Source organism: Spea bombifrons, chromosome 8 (assembly GCF_027358695.1).
Source record: "Spea bombifrons isolate aSpeBom1 chromosome 8, aSpeBom1.2.pri, whole genome shotgun sequence".
Lineage (NCBI taxonomy): Eukaryota > Metazoa > Chordata > Amphibia > Anura > Pelobatidae > Spea > Spea bombifrons.
This window is the reverse complement of record NC_071094.1, coordinates 46,571,429-46,594,553: the sequence shown is the minus strand read 5'-3', so window position 1 is coordinate 46,594,553 and position 23,125 is coordinate 46,571,429. Positions and strand designations below refer to the sequence as shown.

The following is a 23,125-nucleotide window of genomic DNA, read 5'->3' as shown; positions in this document are numbered from 1 at the left end:
GTTAGGATAGAATGTTTATAGTTTGTATAGAATGTTTATAGTTGGGATAGAATGTTTATAGTTTGTATAGAATGTTTATAGTTTGGATAGAATGTTTACAGTTGGGAGAGAATGTTTATATGGTATAGAATGTTTATAATTAGGATAGAATGTTTACAGTTCGGATACAATGTTTATAGTTGGTATAGAATGTTTATAGTTAGGATAGAAAGCTTAAAGTTGGTATAGAATGTTTATAGTTGGTATAGAATGTTTATAGTTAGGATAGAATGTTTACAGTTCGGATACAATGTTTATAGTTGGTATAGAATGTTTATAGTTAGGATAGAAAGCTTAAAGTTGGTATAGAATGTTTATAGTTGGTATAGAATGTTTATAGTTAGGATAGAATGTTTATAGTTGGTATAGAATGTTTATATTTAGGATAGAATGTTTACAATTAGGATAGAATGTTTATAGTTAGGATAGAATGTTTATAGTTTGGATAGAATGTTTATAGTTTGGATAGAATGTTTATAGTTTGGATAGAATGTTTATAATTAGAATAGAATGTTTATATTTAGGATAGAATGTTTACAGTTAGGACAGATTGTTTATAGTTTGTTTAGAATGTTTATAGTTTGGATAGAATGTTTACTGTTAGAATAGAATGTTTACAGTTAGAATAGAATGTTTACAGTTTGTATAGAATGTTTATAGTTGTAGCCTGATAAATGGATACATTTGCTGCAGACGACTCTTCGCACGGATCGTGAAAGTAACGTTTACTCGCAGAGGCTACAAAATGAGAAACTTGCATTATCAGGGATTTTACCGTTATTTCTTCTTCTTGAACAAAATGTTTTTTTTAATAGATTATTCCTTTTGTGGGGGTGTTCTTGCTCTGTAAAGGGGGACAGGGGGGGTTAATATAACCCGGGTTCTCATAAAATGTTAAAAATGCCCCCCTGAGCTGAGACGGAGCTGCCCACATCTGGCTACACTGACAGGGGAGAAAACAAGAGGTTAATTCATTAAAACAGCGAATGGGGAAAAACAGCTGCATCTATTTGAATGAATAAATATGAATCCACCTCGGCGCATGCAGGCAGGTCCACTCAGCAGAAGCGGAAATGGTTGGAGCTACATGCGTGGATTTTCCATGGCTCCTGTGTTCACACGGATGTCTGCGCCGTGTCTCATTACACTCCACACGCTTCATGTGTCTCGTCGAATTCTTTGTTCATCTGTTAAGGGATTATGGGAATAGCATCCAGTTTCTGTGTCTCTCACTCACCCCCCCACACACTCACTCTCGCTTTACCCCCCATCTATCCCAATGACCCTTAATCATATTTATTGGCAGAATGCGGTATCCCCGTGGCCTGTGCAGGTTTTCCAGGCGATATATATTGATAGGGCAGGAAAAGGGGGGTGTCGGTCATTAGCGGCACTGGGGGGGCTATTCACTCCCATTCCCGGAGCCAACTGTCTCTCCGCTCAGCCCCCCACATACACCGGCCGTGTACACGTCTGCTGCCAGAGTGACAAAAAACATGAGTGGGTTTATATAATCCGGTGTCACCGATAATAAGGGAGAGCCGGACGGCAGATACAGCCAGCACTGGGGTTATATTACTGTATACAGCGCTGGGGGTTATATTACTGTATACAGCGCTGGGGGTTATATTACTGTATACAGCGCTGGGGGTTATATTACTGTATACAGCGCTGGGGGTTATATTACTGTATACAGTGCTGGGGGTTATATTACTGTATACAGCGCTGGGGGGTTATATTACTGTATACAGCGCTGGGGGTTATATTACTGTATACAGCGCTGGGGGTTATATTACTGTATACAGCGCTGGGGGTTATATTACTGTATACAGCGCTGGCGGGTTATATTACTGTATACAGCGCGGGGGGGTTATATTACTGTATACAGCGCGGGGGGTTATATTACTGTATACAGCGCTGGGGGTTATATTACTGTATACAGCGCTGGGGTTATATTACTGTATACAGCGCTGGGGGTTATATTACTGTATACAGCGCTGGAGGTTATATTACTGTATACAGCGCTGGGGGTTATATTACTGTATACAGCGCTGGGGGTTATATTACTGTATACAGCGCTGGGGGTTATATTACTGTATACAGCACTGGGGGTTATATTACTGTATACAGCGCTGGGGGTTATATTACTGTATACAGCGCTGGGGGTTATATTACTGTATACAGCACTGGGGTTATATTACTGTATACAGCGCTGGGGTTATATTACTGTATACAGCGCTGGGGGTTATATTACTGTATACAGCGCTGGGGGGTATATTACTGTATACAGCGCTGGGGGTTATATTACTGTATACAGCGCTGGGGGTTATATTACTGTATACAGCGCTGGGGGTTATATTACTGTATACAGCACTGGGGTTATATTACTGTATACAGCGCTGGAGGGTTATATTACTGTATACAGTGCTGGGGGTTATATTACTGTATACAGCGCTGGGGGGTTATATTACTGTATACAGCGCTGGGGGTTATATTACTGTATACAGCGCTGGGGGGGATATTACTGTATACAGCGCTGGGGGGTTATATTACTGTATACAGCACTGGGGTTATATTACTGTATACAGCACTGGGGTTATATTACTGTATACAGCGCTGGAGGGTTATATTACTGTATACAGCGCTGGGGGTTATATTACTGTATACAGCGCTGGGGGTTATATTACTGTATACAGCGCTGGGGGTTATATTACTGTATACAGCGCTGGGGGTTATATTACTGTATACAGCGCTGGGGGTTATATTACTGTATACAGCGCTGGGGGTTATATTACTGTATACAGCGCTGGGGGGTTATATTACTGTATACAGCGCTGGGGGTTATATTACTGTATACAGCGCTGGGGGGTTATATTACTGTATACAGCGCTGGGGGTTATATTACTGTATACAGCGCTGGGGTTATATTACTGTATACAGCGCTGGGGGTTATATTACTGTATACAGCGCTGGGGGTTATATTACTGTATACAGCGCTGGGGGGGTTATATTACAGTATACAGCGCTGGGGGTTTTATTACTGTATACAGCGCTGGGGGTTATATTACTGTATACAGCGCTGGGGGTTATATTACTGTATACAGCGCTGGGGGTTATATTACAGTATACAGTGCTGGGGGTTATATTACTGTATACAGAGCTGGGGGTTATATTACTGTATACAGCGCTGGGGTTATTACTGTGTACAGCGCTGGGGTTATATTACTGTATACAGCGCTGGGGGGTTATATTACTGTATACAGCGCTGGGGGTTATATTACTGTATACAGCGCTGGGGGGTTATATTACTGTATACAGCGCTGGGGGTTATTACTGTGTACAGCGCTGGGGTTATATTACTGTATACAGCGCTGGGGGTTATATTACTGTATACAGCGCTGGGGGTATATTACTGTATACAGCGCTGGGGGTTATATTACTGTATACAGCGCTGGGGGTTATATTACTGTATACAGCGCTGGGGGGTTATTACTGTATACAGCGCTGGGGGGTTATATTACTGTATACAGCGCTGGGGGTTATATTACTGTATACAGCGCTGGGGGTTATATTACTGTATACAGCGCTGGGGGGTTATATTAGTGTATACAGCGCTGGGGGTATAATACTGTATACAGCACTGGTGGGTTATATTACTGTATACATCGCTGGGGGGTTATATTACTGTATACAGCGCTGGGGGGTTATATTACTGTATACAGCGCTGGGGGTTATATTACTGTATACAGCGCTGGGGGTTATTTTACTGTATACAGCGCTGGAGGGTTATATTACTGTATACAGCGCTGGGGGTTATATTACTGTATACAGCGCTGGGGGTTATATTACTGTATACAGCGCTGGGGGTTATATTACTGTATACAGCGCTGGGGGTTATATTACTGTATACAGCGCTGGGGGGTTATATTACTGTATACAGCGCTGGGGGTTATATTACTGTATACAGCGCTGGGGGTTATATTACTGTATACAGCGCTGGGGGTTATATTACTGTATACAGCGCTGGGGGTTATATTACTGTATACAGCGCTGGGGGGGTTATATTACAGTATACAGTGCTGGGGGTTTTATTACTGTATACAGCGCTGGGGGGTTATATTACTGTATACAGCGCTGGGGGTTATTACTGTGTACAGCGCTGGGGTTATATTACTGTATACAGCGCTGGGGGTTATATTACTGTATACAGCGCTGGGGGTATATTACTGTATACAGCGCTGGGGGTTATATTACTGTATACAGCGCTGGGGGTTATATTACTGTATACAGCGCTGGGGGGTTATTACTGTATACAGCGCTGGGGGGTTATATTACTGTATACAGCGCTGGGGGTTATATTACTGTATACAGCGCTGGGGGTTATATTACTGTATACAGCGCTGGGGGGTTATATTAGTGTATACAGTACTGGGGGTATAATACTGTATACAGCACTGGTGGGTTATATTACTGTATACATCGCTGGGGGGTTATATTACTGTATACAGCGCTGGGGGTTATATTACTGTATACAGCGCTGGGGGTTATATTACTGTATACAGCGCTGGGGGGTTATATTACTGTATACAGCGCTGGGGGGTTATATTACTGTATACAGCGCTGGGGGTTATATTACTGTATACATCGCTGGGGGGTTATATTACTGTATACAGCGCTGGGGGGTTATATTACTGTATACAGCGCTGGGGGTTATATTACTGTATACAGCACTGGGGTTATTTTACTGTATACAGCGCTGGGGGGTTATATTACTGTATACAGCGCTGGGGGTTATATTACTGTATACATCGCTGGGGGGTTATATTACTGTATACAGCGCTGGGGGGTTATATTACTGTATACAGCGCTGGGGGTTATATTACTGTATACAGCACTGGGGGTTATTTTACTGTATACAGCACTGGGGGGTTATATTACTGTATACAGCACTGGGGGGTTATAATACTGTATACAGCGCGGGGGGTTATATTACTGTATACAGCGCTGGGGGTTATATTACTGTATACAGCGCTGGGGGTTATATTACTGTATACAGCACTGGGGGTTATATTACTGTATACAGCGCTGGGGGTTATATTACTGTATACAGCGCTGGGGGGTTATTACTGTATACAGCGCTGGGGGTTATATTACTGTATACAGCGCTGGCGGGTTATATTACTGTATACAGCGCTGGGGGTTATATTATTGTATACAGTGCTGGGGTTATATTACTGTATACAGCGCTGGGGGGGTTATATTACTGTATACAGCACTGGGGGTTATATTACTGTATACAGCGCTGTTGGTTATATTACTGTATACAGTGCTGGGGGGTTATATTACTGTATACAGTGCTGGGGATTATATTACTGTATACAGCGCTGGGGGTATATTACTGTATACAGCGCTGGGGGGTTATATTACTGTATACAGGGCTGGGGGTTATATTACTGTATACAGCGCTGGGGGTTATATTACTGTATACAGCGCTGGGGGTTATATTACTGTATACAGCACTGGGGGTTATATTACTGTATACAGCGCTGTGGGTTATATTACTGTATACAGCGCTGGGGGGGAGACACAGTATTAGCGCGCATGAGTCCACCTCAGAGAATTTCATTACATTTCAGATTTTTGCAGATTTTAGCTTTTTTCGGAAAAGATGTAAAATGTTTTTTGATGTCTCGTCTTTAATGTGAAATCCATATCGGGCAGCGATCCACAAAATACATTAAGAAATTGGAAAGGATTCAGGGATGAAAGTTATTTAAAATAAAAGGAATATTTTTAGTTATGAGTTTGGGCTGAGAAAAGATTGTTTTGGGATTTCCCGCAGAACATAACGGGTGAAACGTTTATTTACAATTAAATTGATTATTTCTTTATTATTATTATTATTTACAGTAAGGGCAGTAGGGATGGGGAATCCGCTCAGGGTCAGCGGTCCGCCGCTGTATATATATATACTGTATATGAGGTCACGAGGGCCGGTTAAGCGGCGGGCGGTAAATGAATTTATCGGGAAACCCCTCCTTTTCCGTATTTCTTGTAATAAATGAAATAATAATTTGGCGGCCGCGTCGGGTCACTCAGTTAATTAAATGGACTCCGCGCCAAAACGCTGACATTTCAATCTCCGGGACTTCCAGACCAATATTACGGGGGATGGGAAGGGTTAATGGCGTTCGCGTGTAGGAACACAGGACTCAAAGGGCTGTTGGTTACTAAAGCGAGACCTCAAGAAGAGGAGTCTGCGCTCTAAAGACTGGGGCATGAGTTTGGGGTAAAGACCCTGAGAATCTGCCCCCCCCCGAAAAACATCTCATTACTGCGGAAATCTCTGAAATCTCCCTCAGTCTCTGTCTCTCTCTCTTTCTCTTGGTCTCTCTCTCTCGGTTTTTCTCTCTCTGTCCCTCAGTCTCTGTCTTTGTCTCTCTCTGTCTCTCTCTCTCTCTGTCCCTCAGTCTCTGTCTCTGTCTCTGTCTCTCTCTCTCTCTCTCGGTTTCTCTCTCTCTGTCCCTCAGTCTCTATCTTTGTCTGTCTCTCACTCTTGGTCTTTGTTTCTCCCCGTCCCTCAGTCTCTGTCTCTCTCTCTCTCTCTCTCTCTCTCAGTCTCTCTTGGTTTCTCTCTCTGTCCCTCAGTCTCTGTCTTTGTATCTCTGTCTCTGTCTCTCTCTCTGTCTCTCTCTCTCTCAGTCACTCTTGGTTTCTCTCTCTGTCCCTCAGTCTCTGTCTTTCTCTCTATCGGTTTCTCTCTCTCTGTCATTCTCTCCGTGTCTCTCTGTCTCTCTCTCTTTCTCTCCCTCTCTCCGTGTCTCTCTCTCTCTCTCCGTGTCTCTCTCTCTCTCTCTCTGTGTCTCTCTCACTCTCCCTCTCTCCGTGTCTCTCTCTCTCCCTTTCTCCGTGTCTCTCTCTCCGTGTCTCTCTCTCTCCCTCTCTCCGTGTCTCTCACTCTCTCCGTGTCTCTCTCTCTCCCTTTCTCTGTGTCTCTCTCTCTCTCCGTGTCTCTCTCTCTCCCTTTCTCCGTGTCTCTCTCTCCCTCTCTCTGTGTCTCTTTCCCTTTCTCTGTGTCTCTCCCTTTCTCTGTGTCTCTCTCTCCGTGTCTCTCTCTCTCCCTTTCTCCGTGTCTCTCCCTCTCTCTGTGTCTCTCTCCCTTTCTCCGTGTCTCTCCCTCTCTCTGTGTCTCTCTCCCTTTCTCCGTGTCTCTCCCTTTCTCCGTGTCTCTCTCTCCATGTCTCTCTCTCTCTCCCTCTCTCCGTGTCTCTCTCTCCTTCCGGCTGATATATTGTTCCATTAAAGGCTTTCACAACCTTTTAAGAAAATAAAAGCAGCCGAGAGGCGACGAGGATCGAATAAAAGGAACATAAAAAGATTTTGGCTGAGAAATAGGAGATTGGCAGCCGGGGGTTTGCGGGGGCCGCAGGGGCCACTCCGGGGGTATTTATTACCAGTAAAATGACGTTTATTTTTAAGAGAAGAGGCCTTTATCTGCAAACCTCTAGGAACACCAGACCCTGCAGGACAAACCTCTAGGAACTGCGTGTCTCCCCCGCCGCTCGGGGATCAGCAAATCAACATGTCGTTAAACCCTTAATGAAGTGCTCTTAATTTGCATATAATTGACATTTATTTAATTAGCGGGATCGTTACAGTACAACGCGGCATCACATCGAACGCGGAGACCCCCGAGACGCGGCAACAGTCCCACTCCCCCCTCTCTCTCTCCCTCCCACCTCTCTCTCTCTCCTCCTCTCTCTGTCTCTCTCTCTCCCTTCCCCCGCTCTCTCTCTCTCTCCCTCTCTCTCTCTCTGTCTCTCCCTCTCTCTCCCTCCCCCTCTCTCTCTCCCTTGCTCTCTCCCTCTCTCTGTCTCTCTCTCCCCCTCTCTCTGTCTCTCTGTCCCTTCCCCCGCTCTCTCTCTCCCTTTCCCACCTCTCTCTCTCCCTCTCTTTCTTTTCCCCCCTCTCTCTCTGTGTCTCTCCCTCTCTCTGTCTCTCTCTCTCCCTCCCCCCTCTCTCTCTCCCTTGCTCTCTCCCTCTCTCTGTCTCTCTCTCCCCCTCTGTCTCTCTCTGTCCCTTCCCCCGCTCTCTCTCTCCCTTTCCCACCTCTCTCTCTCTCCCTCCCCCTCTCTCTTTCCCTTTCCCCCTCTCTCTCTGTGTCTCCCTCTCTGTGTCTCTCTCTCCCTCCCCTCTCTCTTTCCCTTCCCCCCCCCCCCTCTCTCTCTCTCTCTCTCTCTCTCTGTCTCTCTCTCCCCTCTCTAGCAGTGTGTGATTTATGGATTATGATAAGAGGTCTCGCAGCTGCTGGAGGCTGGAGTGGAGGCCGTGATTAGCAGTCTCTATCGGTAATAATCGGTCCTCCAGCGGATAAATATGTCACTTATCTGCACAACAGACCCTCAACAACCACTCAGCCCCAACTCACACCACCTGCCCCTGGCGGGGAAATACGGAAGCGGACAGTCTGCGGGGCCACGGGGACCCCACTCCACAACATAAACCCCCTAATACCCAGCCTGCTACTCCGCCAAACAGCCTGCTACTCCCCCTCTCCATGTACCCCTATCTCTCCCGTCTGCCCACTCTCCCCATCTACCCCAGATGCCCCTTGTACCCTCATCCCCTTTATATACCCCATTCTCCCCCGTCTCTCACACCTCACAATGCCTTAAAATGCCTCCTTCACCCTCCCTAAATGCCCTTGAACTTCAGTTGCCATGACAACATGATGCCTCCATCAGCTTCCCACCCCCGTGAGCTGCCTCGGCTGGTCTCTTCTTTATATATAGAAATAGCAGAGCATCTTAGTGCCCCGATGGACGGGGGGGGAGAGAGAGCATGCAGCATATCACGCTGTATATATATATATATATATATATAGCGCTAATTACCCTCGCGCATGCTCAGGGGCAGCTGCCAATCTTTACCCCGAGTGTTTTCTGAATGTTAAATGAACCCGCAGACAATGCGCTTAATGAGGACGACGCCATTACCGCGGCCCCCATTATACAGAACGATGGCCCCCACAGTAATTACAGTGATTACAATCAGCACAACTTCTGCCACTGAACTGCCTTCCTGCCCTGTGTCTCATTACCACAGACATCACTGCCCCGTGTCTCATTACCACAGACATTACTGCCCCGTGTCTCGTTACCACAGATATTACTGCCCCGTGTCTCGTTACCACAGACATTACTGCCCCGTGTCTCATTACCACAGACATTACTGCCCCGTGTCTCGTTACCACAGACATTACTGCCCCGTGTCTCATTACCACAGACATCACTGCCCCGTGACTCGTTACCACAGACATCACTGCCCCGTGTCTCGTTACCACAGACATTATTGCCCCGTGTCTCATTACCACAGACATTACTGCCCCGTGTCTCGTTACCACAGACATTACTGCCCCGTGTCTCATTACCACAGACATTACTGCCCCGTGTCTCGTTACCACAGACATCACTGCCCCGTGTCTCGTTACCACAGACATTACTGCCCCGTGTCTCGTTACCACAGACATTACTGCCCCGTGTCTCGTTACCACAGACATTACTGCCCCGTGTCTCATTACCACAGACATTACTGCCCCGTGTCTCGTTACCACAGACATCACTGCCCCGTGTCTCGTTACCACAGACATTACTGCCCCGTGTCTCATTACCACAGACATCACTGCCCCGTGTCTCGTTACCACAGACATTACTGCCCCGTGTCTCGTTACCACAGACATTACTGCCCCGTGTCTCGTTACCACAGACATTACTGCCCCGTGTCTCGTTACCACAGACATTACTGCCCCGTGTCTCGTTACCACAGACATTACTGCCCCGTGTCTCGTTACCACAGACATTACTGCCCCGTGTCTCGTTACCACAGACATTATTGCCCCGTGTCTCGTTATCACAGACATTACTGCACCATGTCTCGATACCACAGACATTACTGCCCCGTGTCTCATTACCACAGACATTACTACCCCGTGTCTCGTTACCACAGACATTACTGCCCTGTGTCTCGTTACCACAGACATTACTGCCCCTCATTATCTGATTGCTATGATATTGCCTTATTGCCCCAGTACTGTGCTTGTTATTATTATGCCTTTTTGCCCTAGTGCCTCCTGTGATTTTGCCTTTTTACCTCGGTCCTTGTGTTATTGCCTTGTTGCCCCTGCGTGATATTTTAGCCCCCTGAAGCGCTCCGTGCCCCATCCAATCTATGATAGTTTAATTGTTCTCTGTGTGTAACATGGAGGTACTAGGCGGCGCAGTCTGCGCTCACATAGCACGGTCTCCGGAGACCGATGTGGCTTTATCTGAGCGCTCACAGCCCCGCGCACCGCATGTGTGTGTGCAGAGATAATAGATGAGGGGCAGGAATGGGGACAGGTGTGCGAGACACGCAAGAGGAACATATCTGGCTATTAGAGCGTGAGAGAGAGTAATCTCACGACGTTGTCACAGTGACCTCTTAAAGGGACAGTGTCTCTCAACATCAACGTGCCCCAGGCTGGGAGAGAATAACATAAAAGCCCCATAATGTATATCTAATCCCGTCCTTATAACCCGTTATATCCCTGTATATTCCTCATATTATATATTATATACTCTCCGGCCGTATAACTAATCCCGTCCTTATAACCCATTATATCCTGTATATTCCTCATATTATATATTATATACTCTCCGTCCCGTATAACTAATCCCGTCCTTATAACCCGTTATATCCCTGTATATTCCTCATATTATATATTATATACTCTCCGGCCGTATAACTAATCCCATCCTTATAACCCGTTATATCCCTGTATATTCCTCATATTATATAACTAACCCCGTCCTTATAACCCGTTATATCCCTGTATATTCCTCATATTATATATTATATACTCTCCCCCCGTATAACTAATCCCGTCCTTATAACCCGTTATATCCTGTATATTCCTCATATTATATATTATATACTCTCCCCCCGTATAACTAATCCCGTCCTTATAACCCGTTATATCCTGTATATTCCTCATATTATATATTATATACTCTCCGACCGTATAACTAATCCCGTCCTTATAACCCGTTATATCCTGTATATTCCTCATATTATATATTATATACTCTCCCCCGTATAACTAATCCCGTCCTTATAACCCGTTATATCCTGTATATTCCTCATATTATATACTCTCCGGCCGTATAACTAATCCCGTCCTTATAACCCGTTATATCCCTGTATATTCCTCATATTATATATTATATACTCTCCGGCTGTATAACTAATCCCGTCCTTATAACCCGTTATATCCTGTATATTCCTCATATTATATATTATATACTCTCCGGCCGTATAACTAACCCCGTCCTTATAACCCGTTATATCCCTGTATATTCCTCATATTATATATTATATACTCTCCCCCCGTATAACTAATCCCGTCCTTATAACCCGTTATATCCTGTATATTCCTCATATTATATATAATATACTCTCCCCCCGTATAACTAATCTCGTCCTTATAACCCGTTATATCCTGTATATTCCTCATATTATATATTATATACTCTCCGACCGTATAACTAATCCCGTCCTTATAACCCGTTATATCCTGTATATTCCTCATATTATATATTATATACTCTCCCCCGTATAACTAATCCCGTCCTTATAACCCGTTATATCCTGTATATTCCTCATATTATATACTCTCCGGCCGTATAACTAATCCCGTCCTTATAACCCGTTATATCCCTGTATATTCCTCATATTATATATTATATACTCTCCGGCTGTATAACTAATCCCGTCCTTATAACCCGTTATATCCTGTATATCCCTCATATTATATATTATATACTCTCCGGCCGTATAACTAATCCCATCCTTATAACCCGTTATATCCCTGTATATTCCTCATATTATATATTATATACTCTCCGGCCGTATAACTAATCCCGTCCTTATAACCCGTTATATCCCTGTATATTCCTCATATTATATATTATATACTCTCCGGCCCGTATAACTAATCCCGTCCTTATAACCCGTTATATCCTGTATATTCCTCATATTATATATTATATACTCTCCGGCCGTATAACTAACCCCGTCCTTATAACCCGTTATATCTCTGTATCTTCCTCATATTATATATTATATACTCTCCCCCCGTATAACTAATCCCGTCCTTATAACCCGTTATATCCTGTATATTCCTCATATTATATATAATATACTCTCCCCCGTATAACTAATCCCGTCCTTATAACCCGTTATATCCTGTATATTCCTCATATTATATATTATATACTCTCCCCCGTATAACTAATCCCGTCCTTATAACCCGTTATATCCTGTATATTCCTCATATTATATACTCTCCGGCCGTATAACTAATCCCGTCCTTATAACCTGTTATATCCCTGTATATTCCTCATATTATATATTATATACTCTCCGGCTGTATAACTAATCCCGTCCTTATAACCCGTTATATCCTGTATATCCCTCATATTATATTATATTATATACTTTCCGGCCGTATAACTAATCCCGTCCTTATAATCCGTTATATCCCTGTATATTCCTCATATTATATATTATATACTCTCCGGCCGTATAACTAATCCCACCCTTATTACCCGTTATATCCCTGTATATTCCTCATATTATATTATATTTACTCTCCGGCCGTATAACTAATCCCGTCCTTATAACCCGTTATATCCCTGTATATTCCTCATATTATATATTATATACTCTCCGGCCGTATAACTAATCCCGTCCTTATAACCCGTTATATCCCTGTATATTCCTCATATTATATATTATATACTCTCCCCCCGTATAACTAATCCCGTCCTTATAACCTGTTACATCCCTGTATATTCCTCATATTATATATTATATACTCTCCGGCCCTATAACTTATCCCGTCCTTATAACCCGTTATATCCTGTATATTCCTCATATTATATATTATATACTCTCCGGCCCTATAACTTATCCCGTCCTTATAACCCGTTATATCCCTGTATATTCTTCATATTATATATTAAATACTCTCCGGCCGTATAACTAATCCCGTCCTTATAACCCATTATATACCTGTATATTCCTCATATTATATATTATATACTCTCCGGCCGTATAACTAATCCCATCCTTATAACCCGTTATATCCCTGTATATTCCTCATATTATATATTATATACTCTCCGGCCGTATAACTAATCCCGTCCTTATAACCCGTTATATCCTGTATATTCCTCATATTATATATTATATACTCTCCGGCCGTATAACTAATCCCGTCCTTATAACCCGTTTTATCCCTGTATATTCCTCATATTATATATTATATACTCTCCGGCCGTATAACTAATCCCGTCCTTATAACCCGTTATATCCTGTATATTCCTCATATTATATATTATATACTCTCCCCCCGTATAACTAACCCCGTCCTTTTAACCCGTTATATCCTGTATATTCCTCATATTATATATTATATACTCTCCCCCCGTATAACTAATCCCGTCCTTATAACCCGTTATATCCTGTATATTCCTCATATTATATATTATATACTCTCCGGCCCGTATGTATAAAGGCATCTTTTGGATCTGTGGGGAACGGATTGAACATCTTTGCCGCTCTTACTGTAATTAACCCTTTTTGCTTCTTATCAGACGATTTCTTGTTCTTTGCACAGGCCAGCGGCGGCCCTATATGGGTGCTGCAGGTGTTGCAGGGGGATGTGGACCCACCGGTGACCTGGTTTTTATTTCGACGGCAGGGAAAGGCTGGTATTTGCCGAAATGTTTTTGGAAAATGACATCATATTAAGATGCCTTTTAAGAGTCAGACCCTCTTAGGGCCACCAGGTGCTAATTTGAGTTATGTGTCTGAGGGCCGGTGCCTCTTAGGGCCACTAGGTACTAATTTGAGTTATGTGTCTGAGGGCCGGTGCCTCTTAGGGCCACTAGGTACTAATTTGAGTGATATGTCTGAGGGCCGGGGCCCTTGGGGCCACCAGGTGCAGTATTTTATTGCAGAGGTCACCGAATGAGAGGCTTTGGAGGATGTTAAGCGAGGACACTCTGTAAATGCCCCACATCTGTCCAGAGGGGAACAAAGTGCCCGACATGTGGATTACAAGGGGATTAAATAGAGAGGATTGGGAGGGGGTAATTAACCCCTTGGTGGTGGAACTTTTTTGACCTTGTTCAGGGTAGATTTTTTTGCTGGGATCGCAGAGCTGGAGATGCGATTCCTGTCGCCGGAGGGAGAATAATCTGCCCCCCATGCCCCGTACCCCAGGGGCAGGAGCTCCCCGGCTGCTTGCGGTACGGAGTCCCTGTGCACCGGGCAGGAAGGGGTTAGCTCTACTATCACAGCCTCCTCTCTCTCTCCATCCCTCCCTCCGTCTCTCCGTCTCTCCTCCTCGTCTCTTTGCTGGCAGAGGATGTATAGAGGGACACATCTCTGCCTGACTCGCAGGACCAGACCTCAAGATGCCTCAAGGTGAGGGGGGGACAGGGCATTAGGGCTGCATGTACCCCACTACCACCCCCGCCGGGGGCCACACCAGGTGAACCCAAACCCTCGATACCCTCAGATCCAAGTCATTCCTCCTAAACCACTTGCCCCCTACAGCCACCCCAGGTCCCTACCCCAAGAACTCATGGGGCAAAATGCACCCCACTTTCTGAGACCCCCAGACCCTTATATTCTCTGTTACAATGAAATGATCCGCTCCCCTGCCGCTACTCTTCTGCATTGTAATGGACACAGGCGGATGATGCACCGTTCCCTGTACCCACCACTTTATCACCGACATACCGGCTGCACCAAATCTGGAGGGAATCAGAGAAGCTTTCAAATGGTTTCTATGGTGATTGCTCCAGATTAAGCAGTTTGCACCGGAACGGCTTTATCTTCAAACTGTTTCCAAAATGAGGGATCTTTAAATCCCATTTTTCTGGCGTTTTGTTACTTTGTATCGTGGTCGTTGGGTGTTATACGGGGGCCGAGGGTCTCTCCAGCCGCTGGGATTAGAATCTCCCCTTCTTTGTCCTGAATTTTATTTCCATTATTTGATTTTAATAAAATGCCCCAAATTTTCCATTTAAATCCCAGCCCCCCCCAGGTGAACGTTAATACATACAGAGTATATCGCGAGGATATAACCGGCCCCAGTGCATGCAGAAGGGGTTAAAATCTATTGTCTGCTGATGGCAGTTCGTGGCATCCATATTTTACCAATAATGAATGCTGTGACCCCCCCACTTACTGAGTCCTGTGACCCCCCCACTCACTGAGTGCTGTGACCCCCAACTTACTGAGTCCTGTGACCCCCCAACTCACTGAGTGCTGTGACCCCCACTCAGTGACTCCTCTCACTTTGTTTACCCCGTTTGCTCACTGAGTATGCCTCTCTTGTGTATCTTCCCCATAGCTGGAGGCTTCTCAGCTGCAGAGCTTGCAATCTGTCTTTGTCTCACCATCACCCATTCCCACCCATTTTGTCACTTTCCTAAATGCCCCTCTCTGCCTCCCCTCCAGCCTGCACCCCATCTCACTAATTCTGCCCCCTCCCTCTCTTCCCTCTGCCCCATCCATCAGTGCCCTGCTCTCAGTGTATTATGGGGTATTAATCACTCGATGAGCGTCTCGGCTCGCGGAGTCTCTGTCATTATAATGAACGGTGAACGTGAGCAGCGAAGGGGACCCTTACTCAGAGTGCAGGCGCAGGGCCCCCCTTACTGCATACACGCCGGGGTAACAGCAGGGGCATCCTTTACTGCATACACGCCGGGGTAACAGCAGGGGCATCCTTTACTGCATACACCCCGGGGTAACAGCAGAGGCACCCCTTACTGCATACACGCCGGGTTAACAGCAGGGGCATCCTTTACTGCATACACCCCGGGGTAACAGCAGGGGCACCCCTTACTGCATACACGCCGGGTTAACAGCAGGGGCATCCTTTACTGCATACACGCCGGGTTAACAGCAGGGGCATCCTTTACTGCATACACCCCGGGGTAACAGCAGGGGCACCCCTTACTGCATACACGCCGGGGTAACAGCAGGGGGCAACCCTTACTGCATACACACCGGGGTAACAGCAGGGGCATGCCTTACTGCATACACACCGGGGTAACAGCAGGGGGCAACCCTTACTGCATACACGCCGGGGTAACAGCAGGGGCATCCCTTACTGCATACACGCCGGGGTAACAGCAGGGGCATCCTTTACTGCATACACCCCGGGGTAACAGCAGGGGCACCCCTTACTGCATACACCCCGGGGTAACAGCAGGGGGCAACCCCTTATATATTATTACTCGTTCATATATTATCCATGGCAGGCAATAAGGCACCAGGTGTCGGGTTATCATTACTCTCTATTACGTTATCGGGATTCTGTATTACAGGGAGATGTAATAAGGCACCAGGTGCTGGGTTATCCTGATTCTGTATTACAGGGCGATGTAATAAGGCACCAGGTGCTGGGTTATCGTGATTCTGTATTACAGGGAGATGTAATAAGGCACCAGGTGCTGGGTTATCGTGATTCTGTATTACAGGGCGATGTAATAAGGCACCAGGTGCTGGGTTATCGTGATTCTGTATTACAGGGAGAAGTAATAAGGCACCCAGAGGTTGGGTCATCATTACTCTGTATTACAGGGCGATGTAATAAGGCACCAGGTGCTGGGTTATCGTGATTCTGTATTACAGGGCGATGTAATAAGGCACCCTGGGCTTGGGTTAACATTACTCTGTATTACAGGGCGATGTAATAAGGCATCAGGTTCTGGGTTATCGTGATTCTGTATTACAGGGAGATGTAATAAGGTACCAGGTGCTGGGTTATCGTGATTCTGTATTACAGGGAGAAGTAATAAGGCACCAGGTGCTGGGTTATCCTGATTCTGTATTACAGGGCGATGTAATAAGGCACCAGGTGCTGGGTTATCGTGATTCTGTATTACAGGGCGATGTAATAAGGCACCAGGTGCTGGGTTATCGTGATTCTGTATTACAGGGAGATGTAATAAGGCACCAGAGGTTTGGTTATCGTGATTCTGTATTACAGGGAGATGTAATAAGGCACCAGGGGTTTGGTTATCGTGATTCTGTATTACAGGGCGATGTAATAAGGCACCAGGTGCTGGGTTAACCTGATTCTGTATTACAGGGCGATGTAATAAGGCACCAGGTGCTGGGTTATCGTGATTCTGTATTACAGGGCGATGTAATAAGGCACCAGGTGCTGGGTTATCGTGATTCTGTATTACAGGGCGATGTAATAAGGCACCAGGTGCTGGGTTATCGTGATTCTGTATTACAGGGAGATGTAATAAGGCACCAGGTGCTGGGTTATCGTGATTCTGTATTACAGGGAGAAGTAATAAGGCACCAGGTGCTGGGTTATCCTGATTCTGTATTACAGGGCGATGTAATAAGGCACCAGGTGCTGGGTTATCGTGATTCTGTATTACAGGGCGATGTAATAAGGCACCAGGTGCTGGGTTATCGTGATTCTGTATTACAGGGAGATGTAATAAGGCACCAGAGGTTTGGTTATCGTGATTCTGTATTACAGGGAGATGTAATAAGGCACCAGGGGTTTGGTTATCGTGATTCTGTATTACAGGGAGATGTAATAAGGCACCCAGAGGTTGGGTCATCATTACTCTGTATTACAGGGCGATGTAATAAGGCACCAGGTGCTGGCTTATCGCACGCAGGTGATAACGAGCCGCGCTGACATATGGCTGTGTACGTGACAGAGCCGCGAGCAGCTCATGTGTGGAGGCGAGGGGTCCGCACGCTTCTCTCTCGCCCCCAGCGCTCACAGAGCCCCCGCGGACGTGCGGTTAAGAATAGTAACAATTAATTGGATTTTTTCCCTTTTTTTCCTTCGTTCCATAAGAAGCTGCGCAGGTTCAGAGATGTGATATAGTACGAGGACGAGCTATTCCCAGAGACGGGGTTAAAGAAGCCTCGTAGGTCTCTTCCTAAAGCGAAACGTTTAAAAAGATTAGAGCAAAATGAGGCATATCCTGGCAGCGGCCCCCATCCCGCCACCTACGCTACCCTTTGATTTAGGGCTCGGGGGAGGGGTGCAGCCGCCGCGTGAGGCTCCATTATACATTTCAATCTTCCGCTCGGGGGGATTGAGATGCTGCCATTGGGGTCTTTTCCACAGCGAGAGAGGGGATTGCGCTAAAACATGAGCCGCGCCTGCTGCAAGAGGGGTAACAATGGGTAAAAGGGGCAAGACGGCCCTCCAGGTTGGGGGCAGATGGCAGGTATACTTGGGGTGCTCTGGGTGAAGCTGGTTACGGGGCCTGCCCCGGCCGCAGACACCGCCCCGTATTACCCCCCAGCGGGGCAGCACAGCAATGTATCGACAGAGTCCATGCCTCAGGGGGCCTCATTTTAACACTTTCATGCCTTCAAATCCTTTATTGCTGATGGCTTTTACCTCTCTGCACCCATAACTACCCCATGGAAGGCCTGGGGGGGGTAACAGCACCATACATATCGGGCACGTCACTTGGGTTGTCATCTGGCCAGTAAATAGTTAACCTAGAATTGAACCCTATGCAAAGTATTTTTGGTGTCCCCCATGTCTTCTCCTCCATACCCCATCTGTGTCTCGCCCCTCTCCCTCCCATCGCTACACTCACTCATCACACTCTTCCCCTAACACTGAATGTCATTAGCAATGATCGCCCCTGATTAATGATGCCCCTGGATGAATTGCCCTCTCATTAATCCGGCCCCCTCCTCTCTTCCAAACATACCCCATGTGCTTTGCAAACGGATGCCAGTAAGTATGACATCATGTCTTCTTGGACGTAAGGGAATGAAGATGAGCGTGAATGGAGGAAAAGGGTGAATATGAGTGCAGGAATGGGAGGGAGTGCGCCTAAATGGGCGAGTAGAGGAGTGGAGGTAAGTATGAATGGAGGTATGGAGGTGAGTGTAAAAGGAGCAATGGGGGTGAGTAAGAGTGTAGGGATGGGAGTGAACAATGAGCTTAGAGAGAGTTTAGGAGTAGGGTTGGTATGAATGGGGGTGAGTATGGGTGTAGGAATGGGGGTGAGTGTGAATGGAGGTATAGGGTGAGTATGAGTGAAGGAATAAGCGCAATAATGGGCAGATTTCCCAGTATCTCACAGTGATGAGGGGGACCCCTGTGTGGGGGTGAGATCCCCCAGTTATGGAGCGAGACCTCCGTGTGGGAGCGAGACCTCCATGTGGGAGCGAGAGCCCCTGTGTTAGAGTGAGACCCCCTGTGTTGGAGCGAGACCCCCCCCGTGTGCGAGCGATACCCCCTGTGTTGGAGCTCCGTGTGTGAGTGGGATCCGGCTCCACGCGCTGCTGTCAGCGAGATGGATGTAGTGTGACTGTCGGCAGTTCCTCGCACAGACGGAGCGGGAATCAGAGCGTCCGTCACGCTGACAGCTGCACTAAAAGCCTTTAAATATTTTATTACCCCGCCGCTCACTGCCTGTGACTGACAGATTACCCCTCCTGCCCCCCACAGGGCTGCCCCGGGGACAAGGTCGCTCCCCACTGCCAAAAATACTCATCTACACAGTATACTGTACATACAACGCGCCCCATAAGTCTCTCCCCTAGATCCTCACCCCATTCTTCCACTCACACTCACCCCGATTCCTGCACTCACACCGATTCCTCCACTCACCCCGATTCCTCCACACTCAACCGATTCCTCCAATCACCCCGATTCCTGCACTCATCCCCATTCCTCCACTCACACCCCGATTCCTCCACTCACACTCCTCCCTCTCTCATCCTTTGCCCGTCCCTCCATTCCGTTTTCCTAAAGTTACCATTATTATTATTCGTGCAAATACCGGGGCTGCGGGGGCCCAACCTACAGCTCCCCTCTGTCCGTCGCCCCACAGAGGGAGGGGCAGATCCGGTTAACGCCGTTCTCACGTCCATTCCCTGCAGGAGATTAAACGTAAAGATCAACGATAAGAAAATTCTCCTGTTGCCTCAAGAGCTTACGATCCGAAAAGCTTTGTCAGGACCAAGACATGCAGACTTGGGGAATCCGACTCTAGGATGGATAATGCAGTGAGTGTGACCGCCTTGACGCAGGAGCTTACACTCTGATGCTTTAAGACACTTGTGAGTGCGGGTAACACAGCAGAGGAGGAATGGCTGCCCCCGGGCCGCATTAACCCCGTGTCTGCCATGGAGTGCCTCCAGGAGCTGCAGCACCCCCTGCTGGACAAGTCACTGGGAGGGGGGATGCTGACCCCCCTTCTCTCGAAAGACACTGAAGGAGGGGGGGATCTGATTTGGAAATGCCTCCCCCACCGGGCCCCTCCTGGGGCAGATCTCCGCCACCAGTTCCTGGACCCCGGGAGCCTTCATCCCACCGTGGAGCTGGGGGGGGGGCGGCTGGCCGAGCTGGCGTTCTGGAGGGCAGCGGACCCCCGGATGTGGCGGGGCAAAGACTACATAGAGACCACGTTTGTAGATTCCCAGGACAGCCCCGACGCCCACAAAAGACTGATTTACCCCCCAGAGAAGGGCATTCACACCGTGTCCTGCGACCCCACTGAAGACGACATGATAGACATGGAGGTGAGTGAGCCCCAAGTGTGAGTGCGAGTACAGGTGAGTGTGCGGGGAGGTACAGAAATAGCAGAGAGGGCTGCCTGATGCCCCTCTCACCTCCCCTGATGCCCCTCTCACCTCCCCTAATGCCCCCTCTCTCCTCCCCTGATGCCCCCTCTCTCCTCCCCTGATGCCCCTCTTTTCTAGAGGTAGGAATGTTTGCTGGGTATGAGGGGATCGCAGGGTTCTACAGCCCTAAAAGCCCCGATAATGTGTATAGAAACAGCTTTATAAATAAACCTATTCTTCTTCTTTTAATACCCCAGCCACGCCTCTAACCACACCCCAAATACAGAAGTGCCCCCCCCACCCGTGAGGCGATTTCCTGCCCCGGGGTAGAATCCGTGGATTCTCGGACCTCGCGGTCCCTTTGGTTCCGTCGCCTGCTGCTGCGTCACATGACGTGCAAGCTGTCCGGTGATTGGACCTTAGCCTTTTCTGGCAGTGATGTCACGTTGGTAGGCGGGGATTCACGGAATGATAAGACATTGTTACCATAACAACCATAAGGAAGTGCAATAAAGCTTCAGAACTGCAATTAGTGAAGGCGAGTCGTTAAACAAACAGCGAGATCCGGCGCTCTGCGCCCGACGCGTTCCAACGAGAAGCGAGCCGGAGACTCGCGAGGCTCTCAGTCGGACGCGGACGGCGGCAGCCGGCTGAACAAAAACAATGAGATTTTTTCAATCATAAAATTCTTTCTTTTTTTTTGTTAAATGATTTACATTTTTTGTAGGTATTGTAGGTTTTTTTTTTAATTTCTTGTAGTTTCCGGCAGATTTTTAAATGTTTTTTTCCAAATTCCCCGTAAAGAATCCCCCCCCCCTTTTTTGCACCCCGGCGAATTTCTCGAGGGGTTCCGTAACTGGAATATTATCCCCAAATATTAGATGACATTTTAAGACAATTTTGACCGTTTGCTTAAAAAATTCTTGAGTAATAAAAAGAAATGATCATTTTAGGTGATTTTTATAAAAATAAAAGACCTGATTTGTCTGCATTGCGGAGGAATTTATTTATTTAAAGTCCCCGGCTTCTGGTTCCCCGAGTCTCGGGCCGCAGAGCTGACATTCTTATCTGGGAACTCTCTGGGTTTGCCCCTTAGTCTCCGGGTTTTTGCCCCAGTCTCGGGGTGACGGGGCAGATTCTCGGGGTCACGCAATCTGACTCCTTCCTACCCCCCCACCCCCACTCTGTGTTTTTGCCCCCAGTATGTTATGGGTGATCTCCCTGCTTGAATGCAGGTGACTCTGTTGAGTGCCTCTTTAAATAATGACAAGCCAAGGTTTCCATGACGACGGGTATTACAGCCATTTGGGGAATCACTGCATAGAGTCTTCCCGCTAGGCCATTAAAGGGTTAATATTCCGGGGGTCTCAGGGGCCGCTCGATTAGGGGTTCCTGGGTCTGCTTCCATGTCATGGGGCAGTTTTGGGGGGGCAGTTTTGGGGGATCTGCCCCTGCCCCTGTCTCACGTGCCCCCGCCCCGTCTCACGTGCCCCCTCTCCCCGCAGAACGGATCCACGAGCGACAGCGACACGGACAGCGAGAGCCACTTCTCCCTCTTACTGCCCCAGGACTACCTGGGCCTGGCCGTCTTCTCCATGCTGTGCTGCTTCTGGCCCCTGGGCATCGCCGCTTTCTTCCTGTCTCAGAAGGTGAGAGGAGCCGGGATCTGCCCCGGCGGGGGGCAGATAGCGAACGCCAATCACAGGACAGCCTCGCTTTATGGCGGAATCTCTCCCGGTGCGCTGTGCCACGCATGAAAGAGATCTGGGGTTTGGGATAAGGGGTAGGAAGTATGGGGTATTAAGAGGGAGTGGGGTAGGGGCTGGGTATTAATAGGGAGTGGGGGAGGGGCTGGGGTATGAATAGTAGAGTTGTTGCCCCCGGTCAGGGGGTAGGAGAGTTGGGGTAATACAGGGTCCAGCGGGATACCCCCCGTCACTCACGCTGTTCCCGCTCTTACCCCCCGTCACTCACGCTGCTCCCGCTCTTACCCCCCGTCACTCACGCTGTTCCCGCTCTTACCCCCCGTCACTCACGCTGTTCCCGCTCTTACCCCCCCGTCACTCACGCTGTTCCCGCTCTTACCCCCCGTCACTTACGCTGTTCCCGCTCTTACCCCCCGTCACTCACGCTGTTCCCGCTCTTACCCCCGTCACTCACGCTGTTCCCACTCTTACCCCCCCCACAGACAAACAAAGCCTCGGCTCAAGGCGACTACCACGGGGCAAGTGTGGCTTCCAGACAGACCTTCCTGCTGGCCGTCCTCTCCATCTTCCTGGGGATCTGCACCTACATCGGGGCCGTGGTGGCCCTCATCTCCTACCTGTCCAACAGAGCCCCCACCTAACGGGCCGAGCCCTGCCTGCCGTGCCACCCGGGCTGCACATTAACACTG

The 23,125-nt window shown here is 47.6% G+C and overlaps 2 protein-coding genes across 2 annotated transcripts; both read left to right on the top strand.

Moving 5' to 3' along the window:
• Positions 1–9,058: 9,058 nt before the first annotated feature.
• LOC128503965 (histidine-rich glycoprotein-like) lies at positions 9,059–10,162 on the top strand. The gene has a single exon (XM_053474161.1). The coding sequence runs from the start codon at positions 9,059–9,061 to the stop codon at positions 10,160–10,162; it is 1,104 nt and encodes a 367-aa protein (XP_053330136.1).
• Positions 10,163–20,264: 10,102 nt separating this feature from the next.
• On the top strand, positions 20,265–23,125 carry TMEM91 (transmembrane protein 91). Its single transcript, XM_053474177.1, has 3 exons — positions 20,265–20,688; positions 22,236–22,379; positions 22,919–23,125. The coding sequence occupies exons 1-3, from the start codon at positions 20,293–20,295 to the stop codon at positions 23,075–23,077; spliced, it is 699 nt and encodes a 232-aa protein (XP_053330152.1). The 5' UTR covers positions 20,265–20,292; the 3' UTR covers positions 23,078–23,125.